The sequence below is a fragment of the Cebidichthys violaceus genome, unplaced genomic scaffold (assembly GCF_023349555.1).
Source record: "Cebidichthys violaceus isolate CVI_PGR_0920_01 unplaced genomic scaffold, fCebVio1.0.p SCAF_15, whole genome shotgun sequence".
NCBI lineage: Eukaryota > Metazoa > Chordata > Actinopteri > Perciformes > Stichaeidae > Cebidichthys > Cebidichthys violaceus.
In genome coordinates this window covers 861,903-883,017 of record NW_027176318.1, presented here as the reverse complement: position 1 = coordinate 883,017, position 21,115 = coordinate 861,903, and the positions used below count along the sequence as shown (strand labels likewise).

General features: G+C 41.8%; 2 protein-coding genes across 5 annotated transcripts; one reads left to right on the top strand and one right to left on the bottom strand.

The window, feature by feature from the left end:
• Positions 1-2,945: 2,945 nt before the first annotated feature.
• ift74 (intraflagellar transport 74) lies at positions 2,946-19,419 on the bottom strand. The gene is made up of 20 exons (XM_068709590.1): positions 19,248-19,419; positions 18,645-18,784; positions 17,763-17,904; positions 17,600-17,648; positions 17,333-17,431; positions 16,927-16,987; positions 16,318-16,377; positions 16,075-16,136; positions 10,608-10,746; positions 10,242-10,304; positions 8,439-8,582; positions 8,172-8,212; positions 6,056-6,135; positions 5,424-5,477; positions 4,868-4,965; positions 4,631-4,757; positions 4,326-4,489; positions 4,011-4,136; positions 3,540-3,600; positions 2,946-3,373 (listed from the first exon to the last, which is right to left on the bottom strand). The coding sequence occupies exons 2-20, from the start codon at positions 18,771-18,773 to the stop codon at positions 3,258-3,260; spliced, it is 1,815 nt and encodes a 604-aa protein (XP_068565691.1). The 5' UTR covers positions 18,774-18,784; positions 19,248-19,419; the 3' UTR covers positions 2,946-3,257.
• Positions 11,332-15,440, top strand: LOC137871691 (leucine-rich repeat-containing protein 19-like). 4 transcript variants are annotated; one of them, XM_068709589.1, is made up of 7 exons: positions 11,332-11,402; positions 12,474-12,584; positions 12,703-12,950; positions 13,176-13,287; positions 13,380-13,467; positions 14,287-14,451; positions 14,583-15,440. In XM_068709589.1, exons 2-7 carry the CDS (start codon positions 12,483-12,485, stop codon positions 14,885-14,887), a joined length of 1,020 nt encoding a protein of 339 aa, XP_068565690.1. In that variant the 5' UTR covers positions 11,332-11,402; positions 12,474-12,482; the 3' UTR covers positions 14,888-15,440. The 4 variants fall into 4 exon arrangements, with proteins under 4 accessions (XP_068565690.1, XP_068565687.1, XP_068565689.1 ...); XM_068709586.1 differs by having other exon boundaries at positions 12,700-12,950; XM_068709588.1 differs by lacking the exon at positions 11,332-11,402 and adding an exon at positions 11,405-11,494 and having other exon boundaries at positions 12,700-12,950.
• Positions 19,420-21,115: the final 1,696 nt, after the last annotated feature.

Genomic DNA, 21,115 nt, shown 5'->3' with positions numbered 1-21,115 from the left:
TATTATGTAGAGAAAAGTCACAGCATAGTCCGTCATAATGTCATAATGTCATAACGTCATAACGTCAAGGTATATTATGTAGAGAAAAGTCACAGCATAGTCCGTCATAATGTCATAACGTCATAACGTCAAACGTCATAACGTCATAATGTCATAACGTCAAACGTCATAACGTCATAACGTCATAACGTCATAACATCATAACGTCATAACGTCAAGGTATATTATGTAGAGAAAAGTCACAGCATAGTCCGTCATAATGTCATAACGTCATAACGTCATAACGTCAAACATCATAACGTCATAACGTCAAACATCATAACGTCATAACGTCATAACGTCATAACGTCATAACGTCATGGTATATTATGTAGAGAAAAGTCACAGCATAGTCCGTCATAATGTCATAACGTCATAACGTCAAACGTCATAACGTCATAACGTCATAACGTCAAACGTCATAACATCATAACGTCATGGTATATTATGTAGAGAAAAGTCACAGCATAGTCCGTCATAATGTCATAACGTCATAACGTCAAACGTCATAACGTCATAACGTCATAACATCATAACGTCATAACGTCATAACGTCATGGTATATTATGTAGAGAAAAGTCACAGCATAGTCCGTCATAATGTCATAACGTCATAACGTCAAACGTCATAACGTCATAACGTCATAACGTCAAACGTCATAACGTCATAACGTCATAACGTCATAACGTCATGGTATATTATGTAGAGAAAAGTCACAGCATAGTCCGTCATAATGTCATAACGTCATAACGTCAAACGTCATAACGTCATAACGTCATAACATCATAACGTCATAACGTCAAGGTATATTATGTAGAGAAAAGTCACAGCATAGTCCGTCATAATGTCATAACGTCATAACGTCAAACGTCATAACGTCATAACGTCATAACATCATAACGTCATAACGTCAAGGTATATTATGTAGAGAAAAGTCACAGCATAGTCCGTCATAACGTCATAACGTCAAACGTCATAACGTCATAACGTCATGGTATATTATGTAGAGAAAAGTCACAGCATAGTCCGTCATAATGTCATAACGTCATAACGTCATAACGTCAAACATCATAACGTCATAACGTCAAACATCATAACGTCATAACGTCATAACATCATAACGTCATGGTATATTATGTAGAGAAAAGTCACAGCATAGTCCGTCATAATGTCATAACGTCATAACGTCAAACGTCATAACGTCATAACGTCATAACATCATAACGTCATAACGTCAAGGTATATTATGTAGAGAAAAGTCACAGCATAGTCCGTCATAATGTCATAACGTCATAACGTCAAACGTCATAACGTCATAACGTCATAACGTCAAACGTCATAACATCATAACGTCATGGTATATTATGTAGAGAAAAGTCACAGCATAGTCCGTCATAATGTCATAACGTCATAACGTCAAACGTCATAACGTCATAACGTCATAACGTCAAACGTCATAACGTCATAACGTCATAACGTCATAACGTCATGGTATATTATGTAGAGAAAAGTCACAGCATAGTCCGTCATAATGTCATAACGTCATAACGTCAAACGTCATAACGTCATAACGTCATAACGTCAAACGTCATAACGTCATAACGTCATAACGTCAAACGTCATAACGTCATAACGTCATAACGTCATAACGTCATAACGTCATGGTATATTATGTAGAGAAAAGTCACAGCATAGTCCGTCATAATGTCATAACGTCATAACGTCAAACGTCATAACGTCATAACGTCATAACATCATAACGTCATAACGTCAAGGTATATTATGTAGAGAAAAGTCACAGCATAGTCCGTCATAATGTCATAACGTCATAACGTCAAACGTCATAACGTCATAACGTCATAACGTCAAACGTCATAACATCATAACGTCATGGTATATTATGTAGAGAAAAGTCACAGCATAGTCCGTCATAATGTCATAACGTCATAACGTCAAACGTCATAACGTCATAACGTCATGGTATATTATGTAGAGAAAAGTCACAGCATAGTCCGTCATAATGTCATAACGTCATAACGTCAAACGTCATAACGTCATAACGTCATAACGTCAAACGTCATAACGTCATAACGTCATAACGTCAAACGTCATAACGTCATAACGTCATAACGTCATAACGTCATAACGTCATGGTATATTATGTAGAGAAAAGTCACAGCATAGTCCGTCATAATGTCATAACGTCATAACGTCAAACGTCATAACGTCATAACGTCATAACGTCATAACGTCATGGTATATTATGTAGAGAAAAGTCACAGCATAGTCCGTCATTAAAAATCCTATAATAGTATGTCGTAAAAGTCACAGTATAGTACGTCAAAAATAGTCATTTAGAGTCCGTGTGTAGTAAGTCAATAGTAAGTGATGAAAAGTCATACAGAGAGCAAAGTACAGTCACTCATGGTCATAAGAAGAAATAGTATATTATGTTGAAGAATTCGTTCAAGTATAGAAGTCAGAGGAAGTCATAATACATCATGGGACAGTATGTAAAAAGTGTAGTATGTGATGAAAGATCACAGTAGTGTACGTCATAGTCACAGTAGTTTTTCAAAAAAGCCATAGTACAGTATGTTAGTCAAAGCTAGTATGAAATTTACAATACATCACATAAAGTACTTCTTCTTTGAATGGTAACAGGATGTTTAAAGGGACAGTTCAGTACATTTGTACCTGTCTTTATTTATCTTATTATTATTATTATTATTATTATTATTATTATTATTTTATCTTTCTCAATTGTTTGGTGTGAGTCGCCTACTTTTGGGCTTTTCGGCTGTAAAGACGTCGACCTTCTCTCCAATAGAAACACTTGGCAGGTGTAACGTTCAATATCAATACAATCAATCAACACATTTCAAACTGCAGTAGATCAATTTAAATGTTCTCAAAACGTCTTTATTCAAAGAACCAGCTTTAAAGAAAAGTAGTGACATGGAATACAGAAAAATCTCCTGTACATGTAAATACAAAATATAAACACTTTCAAGCTATGACTACAAAGACACACTTAGGTATTTTTGGACAGTAAGCAGCTTCAGTCTAACGGACAAAACATCACAAACTGAAAACTTTATAAACTGACTGTTTATCTGTCTTTAGAATAACCTCTTTATCATGACGTTAACTGAAATGCGTCGTCAGACCGCAGACGCCTTAAATCCAACGTGTTTCTATATTTTTGAAATGTGTATTTAACTCCTGTTGTTCTGCAACGAGTCAATAAGACTCTTGTTGTACTCCGCCACTTGTTGGGCGACGTTCTTGGCAACCGAGGCGTAGTCGCTCTCCTGAGATTTAGAGGCGATGACTGATCCGGCAAGTTAAGGAAAACAATCGGTGCTGCGACCAACAGGCGGCTTCTACGGCGACCGATCGCACGTCACACCTGTTCTCTTTGGAAGCGATGAGTCGTCGGCGCTTTAACAACATATAAAACATTAATACAAAATAAGACGCAGATTTCAGAAGGATACACTCTTTCATTACGAAGTTGTTCTGCTCCAAGTGTTGCCATTTCCTCTCGAGGTTAGCCAGCTGGAACACAAAGCAACACATGTCCAGAGTCAGCATGCGGCAGCAACACCACCAGTTTACAGCAGTATCGGTACAGAAGAGGGGTCCTCCTGCTCTTCTGAACCACGTCTGTGACCATGACCTTTAACCCCCCATGTTCAATAAGCACCCCGTTCTAGTGTCACAATGCTAATAAGGTCATCATCTAATGAACACTGTGTAAAAGAGAACCCTGTATACAAATGAGACAAATTTGAGTGACATTAGTATTGACTAAAATAAGGTGTACAATAAATGAAATCTTTATCGTAACTGTAACAAAAACTGCACGCCGTAAAAATACGGCGTGCACTTACTCCACTTGAACATGTCTACAGCTACAGTTTGTGCTCATTGGTGAGACGTCTTTCTACAGAGTGAAATGCTCTGACCTGAGCGTGAGTCTCGTTTTCTTGCAGCGTCGTCTTCAGAGCTTCATATTTCTGGTTCATTTCCTCCAGCAGCTGTCTGAAGGAATCCCGACGCAGAGTCAGCGATACGCGGTCCTCCTGCAGTCTCTGCACCGGAGCAACGAGCATTGGGTTAGCCGACCGTTTAACAGAATCAGACGGTTGAGTTGAATTAATTCAGCAGCATTTAAAGATCCGCACTGATATCCGTAATCTACACATCCCCGAAAAACACATGTAGCGCATAGCGGCAGGCAGCGAATTTGGCGCTTTCTCCATCTCTGCTCCTCTTGCTACCTTTTTCTTCTCCTCGGCTGCGTGCCTCAGGGCGTCCAGGTCTCGGTAGGTGACCAGCTCAGACTCCATGGTTCTGACGCGCTCCTTCAGGGTGCTGAGCTCACCCGTGATCTTCCCCTCCAGCTGCTGCACCTTCTCCAGGTCCTGCTGCAGACGCTGGGACTCTGGGAGGTGGAGGAGGGACAGTTTGCAAGTGAGCACCGGCTTCTTTGACCCATTAGGTTCATTAAAGGGGGTATTACTTAACCAGGGCAAGTGTGTGTGTGTGTGTGTGTGTGTGTGTGTGTGTGTGTGTGTGTACTTACCAGTTGTCAGTCCTCTGGCAGTGCTCTCTGATTGGACCACCTCCGTCTCCTTACTGACCAGCACCTCCTGCATGTCCCTCAGCTCACTGGCTGTCACTGTGTCCACCTGATGGAGCCGCAACATGTTCTACAAACACACACATGGATGCACACACTTAGTCTTCTCTGTGTTTCCTCACTGTCACCTACCCTCCTTTCCTTTCCTCCCCTTCTCCACCTCTCCCCATTCTTCCTCACTCTGCTGCAGTGCTCCAGGAGGGAGACGATGTTCTCCTGACTCTGTGTCATCTTCTCCTGTTCCTGAGCCCTGGACTCCTCGAATGACTCCTGGTACCCTGGAGCACCGGAAGCAATGAAGGAATGCATTACTATAATATCATATCATATCATATCATATCAGTGATTCTATTTGAACCAACATATCTGGTCAGGCAGCTGTATTGATGCTCCTGGATGTCAGGATGTATCATAATTTGAACGGAAGCCAACTGCGCCACCTGATGGTAGTTTCCAGAACAGCCCTGCAAAGTGTGTTCTTCCATCTTATATGAATTCAATATACAGAATATATTACCTATAATAGTAACCTCTCATTGCTTTGCTATGACAGTAGATCTTTATTATCATCCTCTAGGTTCTGCTGAATACATGAAAGCATCAATAGTCATACCCACAGAAGTGACACATTATTCATATCAGGCACTGAGTAAATAATGCTGTGGTTATTGATATTGTCACTATGATCCAAGTCTACTCAGGTTTGCTCATTTGAACTGTCAAAGGTTCAACTTACGGTCAATTTCCTCCTGTCTCCTCTTCAGCTCTTTGTATTTCTGCTGACTCTCCCCTTATGGACAGATTCAAAACAACTAGTATACATAGTTCAGAACAGAATTATTCAATATGATTATCAAAGGTATACTTTATTTGGTAGCACTGTCATATACTTTGTGTGTACGAGTTTGGCAAAGACACAATGAATCAATTAATTGAATGACAGTAAATTCATGCGCAGCAATTTTAATGCGACACGCCGTCTTTTTAAAAGTCATTTTGAAAGGAAAAATCTCAAAACTTAATGATTACAGCGCCTCAAATGTAAATATTTGCTGGTATGTCTTTATCTTTGTGTTTTGGACTCTTGGTCGGACAGAATACGTCACTTCAAAGACGTCATCTGTGGCTTTGGTAAATTGTGATCTGCATTTTTCTCTATATCATACCAAGCAATTAATTAAGAAAATAATCGGCAGATTCATGGTTAACAAAAATGATAGTTAGTGTCAGCCTTCGATATATCAAAAAGAAAAAGATATCGACAATGAACACCTGGTTTATGAACATTCTGCTCCAAGGTAACAGTTGTGAACATATTTTAAAGGGAATTTAAAAAGCATATATGAGGCAGAAATGATCCAGTGTTACCCTGAGCTTCCTCTGAGTCCTGCTCCAGCTGCCGGACCTCCTCTGTGATTTGTCCCATCCTGTCCCTGATCTCTGTAAGCCTGAACACACACACACACACACACACACACACACACACACACACACACACACACACACACACACACACACACACACACACACACAAGCTTCAGATTTATAATCAAGTTCTTGTGAGGTCGACGGTCGCAGCGTGAGTGACGGACAAACATGTGTATGCATGTAAAAGTTATATGCATATACATATACATATGTTATATGCATGTATACGTTATATGCATATACATATACATATGTTATATGCATGTATACGTTATATGCATATACGTATACATATGTTATATGCATGTATACGTTATATGCATATACGTATACATATGTTATATGCATGTATACGTTATATGCATATACGTATACATATGTTATATGCATGTACAGTGCTGTGAAAAAGTATTTGCCCCCTTCTTGGTTTCTTATTTTTTTGCATATTTGTCACACTTAAATGTTTCAGATCATCAAATGTTTTTTAATATTAGACAAAGATAACCTGAGTAAATACAAAACGCAGTTTTTAAATGCTGATTTAATTTATTAAGGGAGTAAAGCTATCCAAACCTATTTGGCCCTGTGTGAAAAAGTAATTGCCCCCTAAACCTGATAACTGGTTTTTTCACCCTTGGCAGCAACAATTGCAATCCAGCGTTTGCGATAACTGACAATGAGTCTTTCACATCGCTGTGGAAGAATTTTGGCCCACTGTTATTTGCAGAATTGTTTTAATTCAGCCACATTGGATGGTTTTCGATCAGAAACGGCTTGTTGAAGCTCAGCCACAGCATCTCAATCAGATTTAAGTCCAGACTTTGACTAGGCCACTCCAGAACCTTCATTTTGCTTTTTTTGAGCCATTCAGAGGTGGACTTGCTGGACTTGCTGGTGTGTTTGGGATCATTGTCCTGCTGCATAACCAAAGTGTGCTTGAGCTTGAGGTCACGAACTGATGGCTCGACATTCTCCTTCAGGATGTTCTGGTAGAGAGCAGAACTCATGGTTCCATCAATTATGGCAAGTCGTCCAGGTCTACCATCACACCACCACCACCATGTGTGACTGTTGCTATGATGTTGTTTTTATGAAATGCTGAGTCAGTTTTACTCCAGATGTAACGGGACCACACCTTCCAAAAAGTTCAATTTTTGTCTCGTCAGTCCACAGAATATTTGCCCAAAAGTCTCGGGGATCATCAAGATGTTTTTGGTAAATGTGAGACGAGTCTTTGTGTTTTTTGGACAGCAGTGTCTTTCTCCTCAGAACTGTCCCATGATGCTATTTGTGCTCAGTGTGTTTCTTATTGTTGAGTCATGAACACTGATCTTAACTGAGGAGACTGAGGCCTGCAGTTCTTCACATGTTGTTCTGGGGTCTTTCCAGACTGATTCATGTCAGTTACTTTGTTTCTCATCTGTTCTTGAATTTCTTTACATGATGTGTTGCTTTTTGAGATCTTTTAGCCGACTTCACTTTGTCAGACAGGTTCTATTTAAGTGATTTCTTGATTCAACAGGTCTGGCAGTAATCAGGCCTGGGTGTGGATCGTGAAATTAAACTCAGCTTTCCAAAAAATCACAGTTCATTCATGATTTATCAAGGGGGGGCAATTACTTTTTCACACAGGGCCAAGTAGGTTTGGATAGCTTTTCTCCCTTAATAAAATAAATCATTATTTGAAAACTGCATATTGTATTTACTCGGGTCATTTTTGTCTAATATTAAAATTTGTTTGATGATCTGAAACATTTAAGTGTAACAAATATGCAAAAAAATAAGAAACCAGGAAGGGGGCAAATACTTTTTCACAGCACTGTATATCTTAATGAGTTGATCAGGTTTCATGAATATGAAGCTCTTTGTTTTTCTACCTCTAACTTCCAAGTAAATCATTTTATGAGAGCCAACTACTTACAAAACTACAAAATTGACTTTTCAACATCATTTGACATCATTTGAGTAAATAATAGAACAGGAACTCAGAGTTTCACTTCTGATTTTAGTAAGAAAGCAGAAAACAGAGTTTTGGTGCGACACCAATGGTACATACTGTCTCTCCATGCTGGCGATTTCCTGGTTGTCTTCCTTCACCTGGAAAACAGAAGTGTAGCTTAAATGGTTTCTTTACAAAGCCCAACTCTGCCTGTAAGAGAACCTGTAGCATCAGTCTGTCTGGGTGAAATAGTCCGTCTGGTTCCTGCAGCTATTAACCTCAAAGTGGCAAGATTAAATGAAGACTTTTTGTCAAACCAATATGATTATAATTTGTTATTTGTATCAGTTTAATAAAACATTGTTGCAGCTAGTTGGAGCTAACCTGTTTGAATAGCTGCTCCCTCTCCTCCTGTGGGGAGCCCAGGCTCTTGTGCTCAGCCTCCATGGCGTCACGCTTCACCTCCAGTGCTGACAGAGTCTCATGAAGACGAACCACTTCCTGCTTCATGTGTGAGTGGGACAGCTCCTGCACAGAGGACAATGTAAGGTTGGATTATTCATACTCCTGGTACTGCTGAAGGTAAGAGGTTTAGTGGACTGTGTCTACAGCAGACAAAGTGCTTCACAGTTTGTCTCTCTTCCTCCCATTCACACAAACATTCTCACATCAGTGATCAGTCGTCGTCGGGACTAAACAACACTACTAGTACAAACAAACTATTTACTTTATCAAATGAAAAATGATCATCAAGGCCATCGTTCTTCTTTTAAAATATTACTACTACTGCAAAAGGCAGAATTCCAGTTGGTGGCCGTGCTTTAAGTCAGTGAACCGGAAGCACCTGAATGAAATAAGGATGGAGTCTCAGATAAATCACAGACTATTCCTTTAATTGTGAATTCAAGTGGTCAATATAGTCCTCAAACTATCTGTGAATATTTTCATATATAAATATCATAGAATGGTGGGAAATCATTGTCTGGGGGAGGGGTCTCATTTGGACCCCACCCAGCATCAATACCCTGGTTACGTCGTTGAGCACACAGCAGTGGGATGTCACTGAAAAGCTTTGGCATTTACTTCACATGTGCATTTTCCTACTTCTTTTCCTCCCTCCTCAGGGCATCTGCAGCTCTTGTAAAGTCTGAGCAGTGTGAAGCATTGAGTGGCACCTAGTGGTGAGGTTGCAGATCACATGACTAGAGACAGAGCCCATTTAAAGTTACCGTGAGGAACGTCTCAATTCAATACTGATGCCTCTACATGACCTCCATAATTCAATAAGACCATCAGCGCTTTAAAGGCACAGAAAAATGCCTAAGAGCTGCTGTGTGACGGGATGCACTACTACAACAGTGAGGCATCAGCAGGAAGACAACTGTGGATCCTGCAGACCTACAGTGCAGCAAACATTTTGTCCAAATGTCAGTTTTAGGCCAACTATGTATCTGTAAATTAAGCTAAAACGTTTGATAGCGTGCAACTTGTGTTGCATCAGAAAGCTATGCAGTATTATGTTTGCAAGGGCCTAAAGCTAACTACAGTAACTTGCTAACACGTAGCTAACATCAGCTGGCTAACAGCTAACTTCTATCTTAGACTTAGGGTGATAAAATAATCCTTTGACATGTTCAAATTGAACATGTCTAGCTAGCTACGGGCATTCTGTTAGCGTTCCAGACCGTGGTTGCATATTGTTGCGGTGATTACTCCGCTCAGCCCTCCCTACAGTGGCCTTCAGGTCATGTAAAAATGTGAAAGGCCCTCTCTAGAGCCAGTGTCTATGTAGATATGAAGGGCTCATTCTAAAGCAACGGATCCTTAAAGGAAGGCCTATGACCTTAAAATGTCTCGGTTTTATCCAGCCCGCCATAACTGTATGTGATCTAAGCTAAACCTGGCTGGAAAATCTCTATTGTACCACTCCTCTGACCTTATGTAAAATGAATATGTGGAGCTTAAATTATTATTTGTTAATCCGTCCCTCCAGGTCCAGGTCCAGGTCATGTTGAAGGATTCATTAATGACATCATTAGGAATGATTGTGAGATACTGCCACCTGTGCAACAGAAGTTAAATAACATTCTTTGTGGTATTAAAAATGTCTTAAATTGAAGTTGGTGAAACCTCATTCCATACGTTAACCCTGCCTTGATCATCCCCCATCTTTTAAATCCAACTCACAGCGTCGTAGTCCTCCTTCCTGGTTATCAGAATGTCCAGCTCCTCCTGGAGAACAGCGAGCTCCTACAAAACAAAACAAAAGGAGGCAAGGAGAAGATGAAGAAAGGAGAAGGACATTAGCTACATCTCCTTCACGTGGTGCAAAAAATGACAACAGTGTTAAACTACAGCATGTGTAATATTAACCAATCATCACTGCAATACCATGGAAACATTATTCTCCTTAAAGAATAACGCTTCTACCTCATCAAACCAGCCAGACAGCAACAAGTGAAGTGCACTCTAAAGGCAGATTAGTACTACAATAGAGTAGCCATGGCAGAACACTGATACTTCATTTATATGAGGAGAAGACAACATTAAGACCTGTAGCAGCTCCTCATTGGCTGTTGTCATGGTGAAATACTTCTCTTGCTTGGCGGCCGGCATCGACTGGACGACCTCGTCAGCGACGCTCCTTTCCCTCCGGATCTCTTCTTCGATTGCCCGGATAGCCTCCTCTCTTCTGCATAACAAACATGGTGGACGAGGTTTTTAACTTTATTTAGACAATAGCATTGAGGGGGGGGGGGGGGGGGGGGGCATGTGACAAAGGAGGACACATTCAAGCCCAGAGAGCAAAAATAAAGAACAGATGAGATAAAGAAAGGATGCAGAGGAGAAAGGGGGGGCGAGATGCCAGATGGACGGTGAATGTATATTTAGTGCATCACTCCTCATTTCCTTCTCCTTTACCTTCTTGTCTGTCTCGCTTCCTTTCCTTAAATCCCTCTTACTGTCTTTCAAAGTACACTCCTATCTTCTCTCCTTCCCTTACAACTTTCCTTCTCTCTTCTCCTTCACCTAATTCAAACCCCCTTTACATCCTTCTCTTTTGCTTTCTTTACACTGTTCCTTCAACCTTCAATAACTTAATAGCCATGAATCCTATTCATTCATTTGTTGTATTATCTAATTGTTTAGATGTCCAACAAGGCTTCAATATACCTCTAACCAAAGTAGGAAGGAAAGAGAGGAAAGGGCGTGACTTTATCAAACAGACACCAGCATACATATGTCAGCATACAGGTTTTACAACAGGGAACAAAGTTCATTTGTTGTGCTGGCTGCATCACAGTGACAGGTGAATTTAAGTCCATCTACCTGCCCCTGGAAGAACAGGTAAGTGTCTCTGGTTGATATTCAGTAAGATAAAATAGTGACGGAACACACTTGGAGCCTGGGACGACGAATATTACGTTGAAGAACCAACAGTAAGGACAGCGATGGACGTTTTACTGCATGCAGGTTAAAGGTTATTCAGCTGACAAAGGTGTGCTTGTTCTTCTCTGAATTTCCGTGTCATGAAGTTCAAGGTGTTTGCTCTCTCCAAAAGGTATCAGGAAAATAAAGAGTTGAGTCATTGAGTTCTTTTTAAAAAGGACATAACGCAGTCGTCAGAGATCATACATCTACTGTACTCTGATCTCAAGTTTTACGCTACGTCAGCAGATTTGTAACCAATACATGTTTATATGTGGTAATGAAAACCTCATGTCTGAGTCATAGTTTGAGTCAGGTGTTGACACTGTTCTGTGCAACAACCGGTCTCAGTTTACATGAGAGCTTTCCTACTAATGTGAGAGTACAGGAGAATGTATTGTCCACGGGTTAATAGATAAAATGTCTGGTCTGTCCTCAGTCCAACAGGACAGGACGGAGGAGTAGAGCTGCCCCGAGGGATGCTCAGTAACACATCCATGGTCTGTGTGCGGTTTTTTTGGATTAAATCCAAAAGCGGTCTTGCCTCGCCCTCCCTGTCAGCTCCGGGGGAGACCCTGTACACAGCTAGCTCAAACTCAGCCAGTGCAAACCCCAGCAGCAGGGGGTCTGATCCCTGGGGACCGCCCCGACTCCCCCAGCCGGATCAGAAAAGGTTGTGTTGCTGTGGTTACACAGATCAGACACAGCCACCCGCTATGTGGCTACTGGTGCTGACATTTGGGCTGAGTGAATCCGCTTTATTGCGGCCGCGTACTCGGCCTCTCACTCCCCTCCTGGTCACCTAACGCTGAGCTCAAAGTGATCGTGGAGGCAAACTCAACGTCTGTAATGAAAGGAAGGTTGGTTTTAATGATTACAGGCTGCTGGTCAGAGCTATGACTGTTTGGGCTGAATCGCTCAGCAGCCCAGGTAAAAGAGGAGACTTTTCTTAAACGTATTGATTACCCAGAGTGTTTTCTGTCGCTTCAGGGCGGGATAATGGACGGGTGGCGGCAACCTCTTCTACTGCTGTGGCTGACTTCAGTGGTAGCAACGACTATACTGGGAGGTAATGCTACGGTTGAGCAAGAGGACGCACTGGTAGGACGTTTTCTAATCTTTCTATTTTATTTTTGTTCAGCTAGCACTGGAAATGTTTTTGATGAAACTCACCCAGAGCGATGGTGGTTCATCTGTTGTAACAACTGTCCATCAGCAGGAAAAGAACCTGACCGACAAGCTTCTGCAAGTCATTCCTCACAGTTCCAACGGTTCCTCTGTTACTGAACTGGTGATTGAGGGGAGCCTGATTACTCTGAATGAGGCCGACAGACTAGCCCTGGCTAGCTATCCCAGACTGGTAGAGCTCCACCTGGATGGTAACCTGGTGACCAGGATACCAGCCTGGTACTTCTCTGTGGTACCACATGTCAGAGTATTGTCTCTGTCCGGGAACAAAATCAGCAGGTAAATATAGATTTCTATTCTACATACTTATTTTAACACGTTTTGAACACACTGTGAAAGTTCTCAGGCTAAGATGTGAGTGTTGCACTTCTGTACTGCTCCAGACGTTTGTTACTGATTAGCCAGGAGGGTGACTGCGTGGTAAAAGTATGACTGTGACAGCATTTGTACTTCCACTGTAACTACTGCATTTACAACTGATGCTTCTACCGGGTGTGACTGCAGCCTGGACCCGGAGTCTTTCTCTGGCCTAGATGTCCTGACCGAACTGGACCTGTCCCACAACCTGCTGACAAGTCTCCATACACAGCTGTTCAGACGGCTGACTAATCTGCAGGTAAACCCCCTTTAGGATATTCTGGAGCCAAGCATTTGCCTCTTTCCAAGTTATTATTAGTCCATTAACCGAACCCGGTCTGGTCTTATTAGGTGCTGAAACTACAAGGTAACCCCTGGAACTGCTCCTGTCCGCTGCTGAGCAGCATTGGAGAGGTCAAAGCAGCCGGACTTACCGTTGGTAAACATGTCCTTTCTGCAATTGTAAAGTTTCAGTATTATAGCTCGGCCCTCTAGGTCAGATGGCATACTTTGATCACCTCAACACCTTAAAATAGCCTCTTTCAGTGTTTCCTAACTTATTAAACTGATTTGATGTATAAGAGACGACGGTTCAGATAATACATGCACTACAATCATCTTAGAAGGTGGAACAAGACCTCGCTCTGCTGCAACCTTCATGTTAATCCGATGGCATTCAAATCAGACTTTTGCTGTGTTGACTGTTACGTAAATGTTAGTGGGTTCAAACTAGTGATACACACCTTTTCAACTAAATTAGTGCCTACATGCCGGTTTCTTTAAACGCAAGTTATAACCCTCCAAAAACAGGCGATAGACTACTTCCCCGTTGCCAGTAGACGAGTAACCTTTCTGGGGCGGGTTTTCTGGTGTTTCATGTTGGCCGTCACGAACGCGCCGGAAAAAACAAGGTTGGTAAACAGCAGAAAGTAGCATGGAGGCCAGTGAAGATGCTACAATGTTGTGGCTGAGATGACGACGAGTCGCAGAAGTCAGAAAACATTTCTGCAGTGGCTGCTGCAGTCATTTGTACCAGGAATAAATGCAAAGTATAACCTTTCCAACTATAGACAAAAACCAGATGTTAGTTGTTTTTGTTGTCCAGTGGGAAAGGGGCCATTGTGACGTTTACATCAAAGTGACCACGGTGCTTATTCAAGCGAATAAATCACAATCGCTGACAGATCAATGCAAAGTGCCGCATGTTTGAAAGTGAATGCTCGTTTATGAAAATACTTTTATGTGTGTGGCTCTACAGGAGGGAAACAAATCACCTGCGCTTCCCCAGAAAAGCAGGCTGGAAGAGATCTTTTGCAGGCTGCAGCTATGTGTTACCCATCACCACCACCCATCTTCACTACAGACCCACAGAAACCTGTCAACTCTCAAAACTCTTCAAGCCAGAAACACAACATCGACAAAGGTACGACTAAGACAGATGTGGGTTATTTGACCTATTCTTTAACCTCTCTTCTGTGTGGCTGTACAAATAGAACATAACAAGCTTAACAGGCTGGTCTCCCCTCCCTGTCTCCATCCTGCAAACCCAACTAGACCCGACACCGGTGCTCGGCAACACGTGGAAGTTCGCTGCATGTGTCGCGGCCCTGGCGATGTGCACCTCCGTGCTCATCGTTTGCGCCATAAAGGGGCCTTCTTTGTACAAGCTCTTCCACAACTACCGTCATCGCCGGCTGCGCCAAGAGGAGGACGTCGTGTCAACAGTCTTCTCGGAGACAGGGAGATGCGTGAACCATCAGACATTCACCTTCAAACAAGAGAATGGGCAGATAGAGGAGGAGGAGGAGGAGGAGGAGGATGGGTATTTTGAAGACCCATACATCAAGAGCGGAGAGTGACATGCAGGAGGGGAGACATCAGCAGCTGGTGAAGCAGTGACAAGACGAGGAGGCAATCACCACACTTGTCTACTATGTTCATTGTACAAGGTGGATCATTTGACGTCTAAATAAAATCATTTAACTTTGTATTATCATTCTAAAACATTGTCCTGCCCTGTGGCTCCTCCTGTAAGAGTTTTGTACTGTTTCTACTATGACTACAACGTCTGAGCTGTTGCTCAGCTAAAGCTTTGTATATAGCGTCGCTTGGCTCCATAGCATGAGCTTCAGCGGAGCTCAGAGCACGAACGGAGGCGTTTATACTGTCTCTGAAACACCAGAGGGCTTACAATCAAAATGAACTGTGTGGAATCAAAAAGACAGCGAGTGTAACTCAGACATATGTCCAGTGACTGCAGGTGTAACCGGCAAAAAAGCACAAACCAACCTCCACAATGACGAGGAGGGATTGTGATTATCTGTAAACTCATATCTATGCTCTACTTTATTACCTTTGTACAAGTCCTGTAAAGAAACAAGTGAAGTATTAAAAGCATTATGAAGAAACAAAGGCTGAATATTCTGTAATTCTTTGATTTGGCTGCAAAATATTTACCTAAAGAAGATTTTTCAGACCTCCTGTTTCTAAAGCATTTAAAACCATTTGTCCTTCTATGTATAATCCCTAGACATGTAAATAGTGCTTTTATCGGGTAACTATTTGTCACGTGATACAGTTACAAAAATTCCACTTGCATACGCACCCCACACGCCGGCCGTGATTACGTCCTTTTCTGGAGCACACGCCGGCTTCACTACGGTAAGTGCACACCAAGTTTAACAGGCTCCTATCTGTGGCTGACATGTAACATGTAAGGTGTCACTCGCCATACTTTGACTAACATAAAGCGCAGATGTGGGGCTTTGCATGGCACTAGTTTGAAGAGCGAGAGTTACTCCGAGATGCAAAGATGTTACTCCAGTCACAAGAAGCTTGCTACTCTGAAGTGCACAGATTTCTCTCTCTTACAGACAAAGGAACTACTCACATACTTCCCCTTGTAGGTTGAAGTCTTGGTTGACTTAAGGTATCACTCACCTGGTGCTTATACTTTCATTTTTAGCTCCTGGGCCTAACGTTAGCTACCACACTTTGCTCTGCTTCAGAACACTCTGCAATGACCATAGTTTAAACGTCTACTTACTCTCTCCTCTCAGTGAAGATGCTATCAATGCTCTCTGCCTCGCTGTCATTGTGGGCTTTCAACTGGGAGGGTAGAGAGGAAGGAAAACGAAGGAATGAACGGACATCATTCTGTTTAAAATAAGGAACAGTCTGTCTGCTTTTTTAACCCAAAACCAGCCAACTGTATCACATCTATGACTTGACTTCTCATCGAGCAGGAGGTGTCAGAATAGCTACCATACTGCTTACATGGTATACTCACAATGTTGTAGTCGTTGATCATTTCCTCCATCTCTGTGTTGGTGTTGAGCTTGTCCACCAGCTGGAAACACAAACAGAGCATGTTCGTTGAAATAGTTGAAACTTTTTAGACACCTTGTATTACACCAGAACATTGAAGTACACAGCTGATATTCATGTGAGCTTTTATTGATCGAAACACATTGACTTAACAACTATAAATAACCATTTACCATCCTTTACCTGCTGCGCTGGGTGGGAGGTTCTTTCCTGCATGTCATTTGTTTGAGCCCATTCTATTGATTCTATTGTATTGATGTTTGCATTGTTTATATATACATATATGTATATATATGTATATATGTATATATATATATATATATATATATATATATATATATATATATATATATATATATATATATATGTGTGTATACACACACACACACACACACACACACACACACACACACTATACGTCAGAACTTTAGCTCAATACATAAAGTGTCAGAATATTTGTTCCAATATTGTTTTTAATACACAAATTGGTTGCTTGTCATATCCAGGATGTAGGAGGTGAGGATTGTTTGAGTGCGACTCATTCAAACGTTATTAGTTTACAGTCATTTACCATGTTGTAGTCAGCAAGCTGGCCTTGAAGATCCTTAATCTGAGCAGCCAGGCCTTCGGCTCTAAAGGGGGAAAACAACAACTGTTACTTTGTATTTTTTGTTTCATGTCATAATGTGATTGTTCATTATTTTATTAATTAGTACTATGATATATTCTACTAAAGAGTCTTCATATTCATATGCAATTTGGTAATAATTAGGGCTGTACCGAATGCCTCTTTTTACATTCAAAGCCTCTACTGAGGTTTTTGAATGACGCTTCGAATGGTCGTGTTTCTTCATATATTTATGAATATTTCAAGGCTGTGGAATGCAGTATATCTACATAAAATACCACAACATGGGCTGTTCATTTATTACAAAATGGACAGCGTCAGCACTAACTTGAAAACAAACGGCACTCACCTCTTCTCGTAGGAGAGATAAACAGAATTCTCCTGGTTGTAGTTGTCAATCTCTTTGTGCAGCTTACTGGTTTCTGCGGTTAACTCGTTGATCTTACTCCTAACAGCACAACAAGAAGAAACAAATGACCAGTGTGTACCGACAGGGTGTTTAAGGAAAGGTTGCCCTGCTGGAAACACAGCATAGTGTAAGTCAATACCAATAAGGGCTTGACATGTTTTACTCAACAATGTAGATGGTGATAGAACTAATAGTAGCATGTGTTACCTAAGAAGGCCCAAGTAGTAGGACTTATCCAGAATCTGTCTCTGAGGGCCTGGTGGGGTGGAAGAAGGAAGGAGGAGGTGAAGAGAAGAGTGACTTAATATCTGTTGGCTCACAGTGACATAAAACCATAAAAAAGTGCCAGCTGACGTCACTTCGGACTAACCTTTCATGCCAGTCTTCATGCCACTGAGCCCCTGTTGGGTCACAGGCCTGTCAGTCACTTTGATCTGTGCTGAGAGGACTCCAGGGGTGGCGATGGGGATGCCGCCCCTCATGCCAGGATGACCGCTTGTACCTGGAACCATCTGGATGGAGAATAAGACTCAGACTGGGTTTCTACTCACTCATTTGAAGAAAGCTACAGTGTTAAAGGTTACAGCTGGATACCAAAACTGCAACATCTAAAGCTAGTCCCATATGCGGATATGCTAATAACATCCAGATCACAAATACAAGCACAAACTTCCCTTGCACTAAAAGTAGTGTGTTTGACGGTTAACTTTGCTAACAGGTAAACAAAAGCTATGAGAATTTAGTTGTGCCAGAAAAAGTGATGGAACCCAGTGTCTCCTTCTGTCAGAGCAAAGAGCTTCCAACTTTCAGTTATGAGAAATGAGATGCTGGGTTCCACGTTTCCCCACCATGACAGACGTCGAGAAATTGAAGAAAGTGACCATGTAACCACTGGATACAGTTGAATAACTTTATATGCTACAGCGTGAGGTCAAACAGAGACGAGAGGGGAAAAGAGATAAATGAAGCTGCTCGTTCGCAGTGTGCGAAGGTTAATGTTTCCCTATCCGCTACACATACAAACTGTGTAGAACTCCATCCTCCTTACTGAGGAACTATCTGTGGACAAGCACAGATTCCACTGATTCCACCAGGGTGAATTAGTGCTCATGTCTGTTGTTTGTCAACTCATCGACCTAAGACTTAAAGTCTAGTTACTCTGCTGTGACTTCAGAAAAGTACTCAATATACTCACAGGAAGAGTACTGGCATCTCAAAGCTAAAACCTGCAAGGAAGCTGTAGTGGACTTACCCCAGTTGCGACACGGATAGCTGTCGGAGGAGGTCGGACGGCGGTTGGGGGACGGACGGCGCCGGGCAGCACGGATCCACTGCGGCTCAATGGGCGGCCAATGCTGGAGGGAGGCCGCTGACTCGCCATGACGCCTAAAGCTACATGTCAACATGTACAGTTAACAGTACCAACAACAAGTAACAAGTCGAATATGTGTTGCTGTTAAACACATATTTGTATATGTCTTGTTCTGTTAAAGTATGTGACGTTACTATGTGCTTTACGTTGCTGCTGGTTAGCTTAAACACACATTTGAAAGGACGAAAGCTTACAATAAAAGCCAAGATGCAGATAAAAATAATATCAGATAGCTTGGTGACCATGCGATTTAAAATATTAAAAACACGTTTGCCCTAGAAGTGACGTTAGCTGCCTACATGTTTGTTATGACTGTAGTGTAACGTTATTGACTTTATATCGTTTCTATAGTTAACGACCGACTAGAGCTAAACTCACTCTGTTTAGTCGACGCTAACCGTCACCATCAGTCGGAGCTGAAATAACTGGAGCGTTAGCTCGTTGCCACGGAGTAGCATGAGTAAGCTAGCAAGGGTTTCGTACCTTAAACTGAGCTCCTTATTGGTCGTTTTCTTCGACAATAAATGTTTCTCAATTTCCAACCGGAAAAGGCTGTTTCGTTAGCAAGTTTATTTGAGAGAAAAGTAGAGAAAATGTCAATTCACGCTAACAGTTAAAACGCTAGCTAGCTAGAAAGTCAGCCAACAGAGATGATGTTGACGTTACCGTAGTAACTGTCTTCTTCTCCTAAAGTTAAGCTAGTAGCTAACTTAGTTTCAACGTGTGCTGCTGCCCCCCACCGTCCAACAGTGGAATTACAGGCAGACCACATGCCGGGTTTGCTGAGTTCTGACTGAGGCTGTCTCCTTTGAGTTGATTCTGGTACATAATGATTGTGACATCTGTGTACAACAAACTAACTGTCTTGGGAGCAATGCATCCGATGTGTGTAAATCAATGCTTTGGACAATATAATAATGGCAGGAGGAGCAATAATAGTGTTCTAAAACTAGAAAGTGGCAGTCGTTGCGTTTAGGATCCAATATAGCCTCTCGTCGAAAAACAAGTTAGATCCTGTTTGTAAAGTGTTGTATATTAAAACCAAACAGCTCATAAAAAACTGAGCTTATCTGAGTTGATTACTAATAAATGCACTGTATGAATTTGGACCACCTGACACATGATTGTAAACTCACACAGGTGTTTTCTATGAACTGCTTCACACCCTCTTGCGCGCGCGCGCGCACACACACACACACACACACACACACACACACACACACACACACACGTTTTTAAATAGTCAGAAACAGAAGAAGATCGAACACAAATGAGTTTTAGTCCATTTTTATTTCATGTTCAATAATCACATCACTAATTAACAGGTAATCACAATAAACACTGTTTTTCCCAAACCAAAAAATAAAATTAAAATGAATGAAGGAAAAAAAACAAAAAAGAGCACAAAAGAACAATGAGGTTCTGCAAATGACGTAGTAAGTCTACACTAGCGCGTCCCGCTGCTGTTGTTTTCAGCATGCTCTGCAGCAACAGTAGGCGTCTGTTAGTGGAACTCTTGCGTGAGTCCAGCGGCGGTGGATGAAGCTCTGCAGCGGGTAGATCACCGAGGAGCATTTATTACACGAGCCAAACCTGAACCTGACTACTGCGGTTAGTTCACCTCACTCAAGGACGCGTGGGGCTCTCGGTGTGTGCGACTCTCCAGGGCAGGTTGCTGCTCTGTTTGAACGCGTCTGATATGCAGTACTCCAAATGAACACGCCTACACACTACACTTTAGTGCCTGCTTAATTAAACAAGAATTTCCCGTTGCCCACTGTGATGTACAGTGTCATGCGTCTCAGGCGCATCGGCTGCAGGTCCCCGAGTCCTGCATGAGAAGTCGACCAGGTAGTCCGAACATCGTTCTCCTCTCTTAAGACTGGGCTTAAGTGTAAAGGAATTAAGCTCTACTGTCGCCAGTTCAACCTTTCTGAATCGAGCTGTCGTTACAGCGCTTTTCAATAAAATCCGATTTTAATTAATTAAAGACTTTCTGAGAGAGTTGTATTGGGTTCCAAATCTCGGACACAGATTGTGTCGCGAATCGAAAGTGTCGCGAGAACGACCACCACGAGGCGCCGGGAACACAACGATAAATACATATACAAAAGTGTTGCGTCTTTAGTACACTACATCTCAAAAAGACATTCTTTCAATTCACTGGCTCCTTTCTGATGAAAAAGGCAGACTTTTTCAATGTTGTCATACTAATAATCAGAATAATAGTCGTAGTAAAAACACCTCCTCCCCATTAAAGAACCATTAAAGGCGCATGGCCATAGAAGCTGAGCGAACCCCCCCCCCCCAACTGATGCTGCTGCCATTCTGTCTTTTGTTCATGTTCTAGG

Coding starts and splice junctions, on each gene's coding strand:
- ift74 (XM_068709590.1), bottom strand. CDS start 18,773: ATGGCGAGTCAGCGGCCTCCCTCCAGCATTGGCCGCCCATTGAGCCGC. Junction 16,137..16,317: donor TGATCAACGACTACAACATT/GTGAGTATACCA, acceptor CTACCCTCCCAG/TTGAAAGCCCACAATGACAG. Junction 10,747..16,074: donor ATCTTCACTGAGAGGAGAGA/GTAAGTAGACGT, acceptor TTTGTTATGCAG/AAGAGAGGAGGCTATCCGGG.
- LOC137871691 (XM_068709586.1), top strand. CDS start 12,483: ATGGACGGGTGGCGGCAACCTCTTCTACTGCTGTGGCTGACTTCAGTG. Junction 13,468..14,286: donor AGCAGCCGGACTTACCGTTG/GTAAACATGTCC, acceptor GTGGCTCTACAG/GAGGGAAACAAATCACCTGC. Junction 14,452..14,582: donor GAAACACAACATCGACAAAG/GTACGACTAAGA, acceptor AAACCCAACTAG/ACCCGACACCGGTGCTCGGC.